The sequence below is a fragment of the Cervus elaphus genome, chromosome X, assembly GCF_910594005.1.
Source record: "Cervus elaphus chromosome X, mCerEla1.1, whole genome shotgun sequence".
NCBI classification, from domain to species: domain Eukaryota; kingdom Metazoa; phylum Chordata; class Mammalia; order Artiodactyla; family Cervidae; genus Cervus; species Cervus elaphus.
In genome coordinates, this window is record NC_057848.1 from 176,247,110 (window position 1) to 176,255,545 (window position 8,436).

Below are 8,436 nucleotides of genomic sequence, written 5' to 3' on the forward strand. Positions count from 1 at the left end.
GTTGGACTGTGAAGAAGGCTGAGCACCAAAGAATTGATGCTTTTCAACTGTGGTGTTGGAGAAGACTCTTGAGAGTCCCTTGGACTGCAAGGAAAACCAACCAGTCCATCCTGAAGGAGATCAGTCCTGGGTGTTTATTGGAAGGACTGATGCTGAAGCTGAAACTCCAGTACCTTGGCCACCTCATGCGAAGAGTTGACTCATTGGAAAAGACCCTGATGCTGGGAGGGATTGGGGGCAAGAGGAGAAGGGGACGACAGAGGATGAGATGGCTGGATGGCATCACCAATTCAATGGATATGGGTTTGGGTGGACTCTGGGAATTGGTGATGGACAGGGAGGCCTGGTGTGCTGCGGTCCATGGGGTCGCAAAGAGTTGGACACATGAGTTGGTTGTAAAGAGCCTGGACATGACTGAGGAACTGAACTGATGTACATAGTTGTACTTAGTAAGAGCAGTTGTGGTACAGTTTTCATTCTCTTTGCATGTGACATTTGCATCTCTGCGTTTCAGTATTTGAAGCCACCAAAATCTCACTTAGGGTTTCCCAGGTAGTGCTGAAGTGGTAAAGAACCCACCTGCAGATGCAGGGGACTTAAGAGACATGGTTTGATCCCTGGGTGAGGAAGATCCCCTGGAGAAGGGCATGGCGACCCACTCCAGCATTCTCACCTGGAGAATCCCCTGGACAGAGGAGCCTGGTGCGTTCCAGCCCATGGGGTTGCAAAGAGTCGGACATGACTGAGCGACTTAGCACACAGAAGGCAAACCTCATTTAAGTTTGACAGTTCCAGAAAGTGCAGCACTTTTACCACTGTTGATACCGGCACCTAGGCGGTCCTGTTACTGTAGTTTCTAAACCACCAGCAAATATGGGCCAAACCAATATGGCCCAACTTGGCTCAGACCAAGTGGCCCACCCCGATATGATGCATTTGTTATTTTTAATTCTGAAATGTCTATAAGTTATACATTGCTATCGTATTTTTTCCCCAAAAATCCATGTGCCCACCAGTCATAATTTGTAAAAGACTCAATGCACCTTGGTTCTGTTCTATCTGAATCTGAGCTCTCAAAGGAACCCATACTACACTTTACAATTATTAGTTGACACACAAATTCTGCATTTGTCCCCCAGGATACCAGCTTCCTTGTAGCGTATACTCAGCTTAGGTGAGAATGTTTTATCTTGCAACTGAATATCCTGGAAATCAAAGAATATAGAGCCAAGTTTCAATATGGTGCATTTGGGACTTCCCTGGTGGTTGGTCCAATGGTTAAGACTTCACCTTCCAAGGCAGGAGATGTGGGTTCGATCCCTGGTTGGGGAACAAAGATCCCACATGCCTTGCATCCAAAAATCTGAAACATCAAACAGAAGCAATATTGTAATGAATTCAACAAAGGCTTAAAAAAAAAATGGCCCAGCCCAATATGATGCATTTGTTATTTTTAATTCAGAAATGTCTCTAAGTTATACATTGCTATCATATTTTTTCCCCCAAAATCCATGTGCCCACCAGTCACAATTTGTAAAAGATTAAATACACCTTGGTTCTGTTCTTTAAATCAAATTGTGATTGATAAATCTGAAGTTAAATAATTAAGTCAAATTATGATTGATACATTTGAAGCTGGCTCAGTATTCAACTTCCTCTCTCTGCAGAGGTGGAGGTAGACTAACTGCTTTATAAAATTCTCACAGAATCTGAAAGCTATATTGTCACTGAAAATATAAAAAAACACAGTGAATACTTTTAAATTTGGTGTTAGAAGTACATTAATGTATATGTATTTTCCTAATTATTTGACTCTTTGTTATGCAGTCATGTGTGTGTTAGTTGCACGGTCGTGTCCAACTCTTTGTGACCCCCTGAACTGTAGCCCACCAGGCTGCTCTGTCCATGGGATTCTCTAGGCAAGAGTACTGGAGTGGGTGGCCATTTCCTCCTCCAGGGGATCTTCCTGACCCAGGGATCGAACCCCAGTCTCCTGCATTGACAGGCAGATTCTTTACCACTGAGCCACCAGGGAAGCCCTTGTAATACATAAATCTAGCCAACTCTTTTAAACTCCAGTAGAATGCACTATTGTATACAGACAAATACTCAGATTTACTTATTTACACCTCCTGCTGGCTCTAACTCATTTCCATTTTTTTTCTTTTACAACAATACAGCCAAAAAACACGCTGTCAATGCATTTTTTGTGTACATATGTAAGCTTTTATGGTGTGTTTTTGAAAAATGCTCTTTATAGGCATTAAGCTCAGCTGTTGTCAGCAAAACTGTACTTTCCCTAATTTATATACTGGAAACTTTGGGGGTAGTATCTAAATTCTAAAATCACATGGTCAGCAAGCAGAAAAGTTGAGATCAAAACCAAATTCTATCCAAAAAGAAAAAAAAAAAAAGAAAAAAACAGAAACAGCAATTACATATGTCCTGGTTTCTCAGTGAAAGGGTTAGCTGAGTAACATAAAACATAGCTTTTCTATTTTACTAAAGAATACCAAGGGACTCAGGGGATCTAACCCATCGATCCTAAAGGAAATTAACACTGAATATTCATTGGAAGGATTGACATTGAAGCTTCAGTACTTTGGCCACCTAATGTGAAGAGATGACTCACTGGAAAAGACTCTGATGCTGGGAAAGATTGAAGTCAGGAGGAGAAGGGGACGACAGAGGATGAGATGGTTGGATGGCATCCCCAACTCAATGGACATGAGTTTGAGCAAGCTCTGGGAGATGGAAAAGGACAGGGAAGCTTGGTGTGTTGCAGTTTGTGCATCCAGTAGATACTTAAATGTTTGCTAACCTAATGTCTGTGCAATTATATTTAAGTTTTTTATTTCATGATGAGTAAGTTAGAATCTGTATGTCTGTTCACCATTAAAATTTTCCTCGATGGGGGAAATTCAGCTTTATTTTGGTAGCTTAAAGATCAAGAAGCAACTGTTCTTGTCACCCACTTTGTTAGTGGGTTTTCTAAAATGAAGTCACTGAGTCAAAATTTGATGACGACATTCATTATTTTCTAATTAAACGTTCATAGTCCAGTAGACACACAGCTTGATTCAAAGAAGAAACAGAGTTTTGTAAAAATGTGGGAACAATGTACTGAAATAATTTATCTTGCTTAACTGTATGCTGACATAAGATGTATGATCTCAACTTTTATGTATGATCAAATATATATATTTGATCTCAACTTTTCTGCTTGCTGGTCATCTGATTTGAGAATTTAGTTACTACGCTATAGACTCCAATATATAAATTAGAGAAACTAGAGTTTTGCTGATGACAGCTGAGTTTAATGCTTATAAAGGGCATTTTAAAAAATACACCATAAAAATGCTTACATACGTTGTATATGTTAGATTCTGACTCCTGGGCATACATACCAAGGAAACCAGAATCGGAAGAGACACGTGTACCCCATTGTTCATTGCAGCACTGTTTACAATAGTTGGGACATGGAAGCAACCTAGGTGTCCGTTGGCAGACGAAAGGATAAGGAAGTTGTGGTACATATGCACAATGGAATATTACTGAGCTATAAAAAAGAACACGTTTGAGTCAGTTCTAATGAGATGGATGAAACTGGAGTCTATTATACAGAGTGAAGTAAGTCAGAAAGAGAAGCACCAATGCAGTATATTAACACATATATATAGAATTTAGAAAGATGGTAACAATAACCCTATATGCAAGACAGCAAAAGAGACACAGATGTACAGAACAGACTTTTGGATTCTGTAGGAGAAGGCTAGGGTGGGATGGTTTGAGAGAATAGCATTGAAACATGTGTATTACCATATGTGAAATAGATGACCAGTCCAAGTTTGATGCATGAAAGAGGGCACTCAAAGCCAGTGCAATGGAACAACTCTAAGGGATGGGATGGGGAGGGAGGTCGGAGCAGGGTTCAGGATGAGGGACACATGTCCACCCATGGCTGATTCATGTCAATGTATGGCAAAACCCACTCCAATATTATAAAGTCATTAGCCTCCAGTTAAAATAAATAAATTAAAAAAAGAGAAAAGAGCAGTGAAACTAAAAGCTGATTCTTTGAAAAGATAAACTGAAGTGATAAACCTTTAGCCAGACTCAACCAGGTAAAAAAAGTGGGGTGGGGGGTGGCGGGCAGGGAGGGCTCACTCAAATCAGTATAATTAGAAATGAGAAAGGAGATGTTACACATGGACACCACAGAAATACAAGGGAGAGGACTTGCCTGGTGGTCCAGTGGATAAGGCTTCACGCTGCCAATGCAGTGGGGAGCTAAGATCCCATGTGTCACAACTAGAGAGCCCAAGCATTGCAGCTACTGAGCCCTCACACTCTACAGCCTGCACGTCACAACCAGAGATGCCCACGCATCGCAACAAATGCCCCAGAGCACCCAAAGGGGAAAAAAAAATACAAAGGGCCATAAGCAGCTACTAAAAACCACTCTATGCAAATAAAACAGAAAAACCTAGAAGAAACTGACAAATTCTCAGAAAGGAACAATCTTCCAAGGCTGAGCCAGGAAGAAACAGAAAATATGAACTGACCAATCATAAGTACTGAAAATGAAACTGATTAAAAAGCTCCCAGTAGACAAAAAGTACAGGACCTGATGGTTTCACAGGGGAATTCTATCAGACATTTAGAGGAGGGTGTCCCTTGTGGCTCAGCTGGTAAAGAATCCGCCTGCCATGCAGAGGCCTGGGTTTGATCCCCTGGAGAAGGGAAAGGCTACCCACTGCAGTATTCTGGCCTGTAGAATTCCATGGACTATATAGTCCGTGGGGGGGGTCACAAAAAGTCAGACATGACTGAGCGACTTTCACTTTGACTTGACACTTACCCTTCTGAAACACTTCCAAAAAACTGCAGAGGAAGAAACACTCCAAAAATAATTTTATGAGGCCACCATCACCCTGATACCAAAACCTGAGATACCACGAAAAGATAAAAATCTCAGGAGAGTATCACTGATGAACATAGATGCAAAATCCTCAACAAAATACTAGGAAATCAAATCCAACAATACATTAGAAGGATCATACAGCATGATCAAGTGGGGTTTGTCCCAGAGATGCAAGGATTTTTCAGTATTTGCAAAACAATCAGTGTGATACAACACATCAACAAACTAAAGAATAAAAGCCACATTATCATCTCCAGAAAAAGCTTTTGACAAAATTCAACACCCAGTTATGATAAGAGCTGTCCAGATTGTGGGCATATTGTTGTCCAGATTGTTGAGGGAACCTACCTCAACGAAATAAAAGCCATATACAAGAAACCTGCAGCCAAGAGCATTTCCTCTAAGATCAGGAACAAGACAAGGAAACCCGCTCTTGCCAGTTTTATTCAACATAGTTTTGGAAGTTGTAGCCATAGTGAACAGAGAAGAATGCAGAATAAAGGGCATGCAGATTGGAAAGGAAGAAGAAAATGTCGCTGCTTGCAGGTGCTAAGTCACTTCAGTTGTGTCCGACCCCGTGGACTATAGCCCACCAGGCTCCTCTTTCCATGGGATTCTCCAGGCAAGCATACTGGAATGGGTTGCCATTCCCTTCTCCAGGGGATCTTCCTGACCCAGGGATCAAACCCACATCTCTTGTGTCCCTTGCACTGTGGACAGATTCTCCAGACTTGTAGGTAACATGACACTATGCCAAGGCAACCCTAAAAATGCTCCTAGGGAACTACTAAAGCTCATCAATGAATCTGGTAGTTTCGGGATACAAAATTGACACACAGAAACCTTTTGCATTTCTATACACTAACAGAGAAAAATCAGAAAGAAAAATTAAGGGGGAAATCCCATTTACCATGTCATCTAAGAGAATAAAATACCTAGGAATAAACCCAGCTAAGATGCAAAAGACCTGTTCTCTACAAACTCTAGATGCTGAAGATAATACAAATAGATAAAAAAAATATACCATGTCCTTGGACTGGAAGAAACAATATTGTGAAATGATTGTACTACAATCTACATATTCAGTGCAATCCCTATCAAATGACCAAAGACATTTTTCACAGAACTAAAACAAAAAGTTTTAAAACAGGTGTAGAAACTCAAAAGAAACTCCGAATAACCAAAGCTATCTTGAAAAAGAAAAATGGATCTGGAGAAATGAGGCTCCCTGATTTCAGGCTATGCCACAAAGCTATACTATATACTATAAAGTCAAAACAGTATGATACTGGCCCAACAGAAATGTGCATGGGTGGAACAGGACAGAATGCGCAGAAATAAAGCCACACAGCTAGAGCTAGTGGTAAAGAACCCGCCTGCCAGTGCAGGAGACTTAAGAGACACAGGTTCGATCCCTGGGTTGGGAAGATCCCCTGGAGGAGGTCATGGCAACCGACTCCAGTATTCTCGCCTGGAGAATCCCATGGACAGTGGAGCCTGGTGGGCTACAGTCCATGGGGTGGCAAAGTTGGACCAACTGTAGTGACTGAACACACAGGAGAGAAGAATATATGATGGAAAAGAGACAGTCTTCAATAAGTAGTTTTGGAACACCTGGACAGCTACATGTAAAAGAATGAAATTAGAACACTTTAACCTCACACACTAAAAAAAAAAAAAAACAAAACCTCAAAATGAATTCAAGACCTAAATGTAACCTGATACTATAAAACACTCACAGGAAAACATATGCAGAACACCCCTTGACATAAGTCACTGCAATATCTTTTCTGCTCCACCTCCTAGAGTAAAGAAGCTGAGAATAGAAGGAAGCAAATGGGCCCTCATTAAACTTAAAAAAAAAAAAAAATCACAGCCAAGGAAACCACAAGGAAAACAAAAAGACAACCCACAGAAAGGGAGAAAATATTTGCAAATGAAATGACCGACAGTGGATCAATTGCCAAAATACACAAACAGCTCAGCTCATGCAGATCATTAAAAAAAAGAAAAAAGAAAAAAAACCAAACAGATAACCCAGTCAAAAAGTGATCAGAACTAAGTAGGCATTTCTCCAAAGAAGACATACAGATGCCCAAAAACCTCATGAAACTATGCTCAATTACGCTAATTATTAGACAAAGGCAAATAGGAACTAAGACCAACTCACACCAATAAGAATCATCATTAAAAAGTCTCCACACAACACGTGCTATGGAGGGTGTGGAGAAAAAGGAGCTCTTTTACACTATTTGAATGTCAGCTGGTACACCCATTATGGGGAACAGTAAAGAGGTTCCTTAAAAAACTAATAAGAGGGCCGCTTCATCCGCCGCCGATCTCCCTCCACGTCGGCCATCCAGGCGCAGGGGCCCTGCGTCCTGGGAGTTTCTCCTGCCTCCTGCGCGGCGCGGGTTTGATTGAGACGCGGGGTAGCGCGGGGCGCGGAGAGGCGGCCCCCCGGACCGGGCTGGGGTGAGCCGACATGGGCGCCTACAAGTACATCCAGGAGCTGTGGAGGAAGAAGCAGTCAGACGTGATGCGCTTCCTGCTGCAGGTGCGCTGCTGGCAGTACCGCCAGCTCTCGGCGCTGCACCGCGCCCCGCGCCCCACCAGGCCCGACAAGGCGCGCAGGCTGGGCTACAAGGCCAAGCAAGGCTATGTCATATACCGGGTCCGTGTGCGCCGCGGGGGCCGCAAACACCCCGTTCCTAAGGGTGCCACCTACGGCAAGCCTGTCCACCATGGTGTCAACCAGCTCAAGTTTGCTCGAAGCCTGCAGTCGGTTGCGGAGGAGCGCGCTGGCCACCACTGTGGGGCCCTGAGGGTCCTGAATTCCTACTGGGTTGGTGAAGATTCTACATACAAATTCTTTGAGGTTATCCTCATTGATCCATTCCATAAAGCTATCAGAAGAAACCCTGACACCCAGTGGATCACCAAACCAGTCCACAAGCACAGGGAGATGTGGGGGCTGACGTCTGCAGGCAGAAAGAGCCCCGGCCTGGGCAAGGGCCACAAGTTCCACCACACTGTCGGTGGCTCTCGTCGTGCAGCTTGGAGAAGGTGCAATACTCTCCAGCTCCACTGCTACCGCTAATATATGTAATGTTGGTAAATTTCTTATCTAATAAACAATTTAGGATGTTCTTGTCTGCTTAAAAAAAAAAAAAAACTAATAAGAGAACTGCCATATGATCTAGCAGTTTCATTCATGGGCATGTATCAATAGGAAACCATAATTTGTAAAGAAATATGAACCCCAATGTCTGCTGCAGCACTGTTTACAATAGGCAGGACATGGAAGCAACCTACATATCCATCATCAGAGCAATAGATAAAGATGAGGTGGTGTATATATACATATACATATACACAGTGGAATATTACCCAGCCATGAAAAAGAATGAAATAATCCCATTTGCACCAACTAAAACTAATTTTAAAACGACAGGAATAGGAAATCTGGATAGTCACACGCGAAGGAATGGAGCTGGAGCCTGATCTTACAC

The 8,436-nt window shown here is 42.4% G+C and overlaps 1 protein-coding gene across 1 annotated transcript; it reads left to right on the forward strand.

Annotated features, from left to right (window-relative positions):
- The first annotated feature begins 7,302 nt into the window (after nucleotides 1-7,302).
- LOC122690082 (60S ribosomal protein L15-like) lies at nucleotides 7,303-8,074 on the forward strand. Its single transcript, XM_043897046.1, has one exon. It carries the CDS (start codon nucleotides 7,410-7,412, stop codon nucleotides 8,022-8,024), a length of 615 nt encoding a protein of 204 aa, XP_043752981.1. The 5' UTR covers nucleotides 7,303-7,409; the 3' UTR covers nucleotides 8,025-8,074.
- Nucleotides 8,075-8,436: the final 362 nt, after the last annotated feature.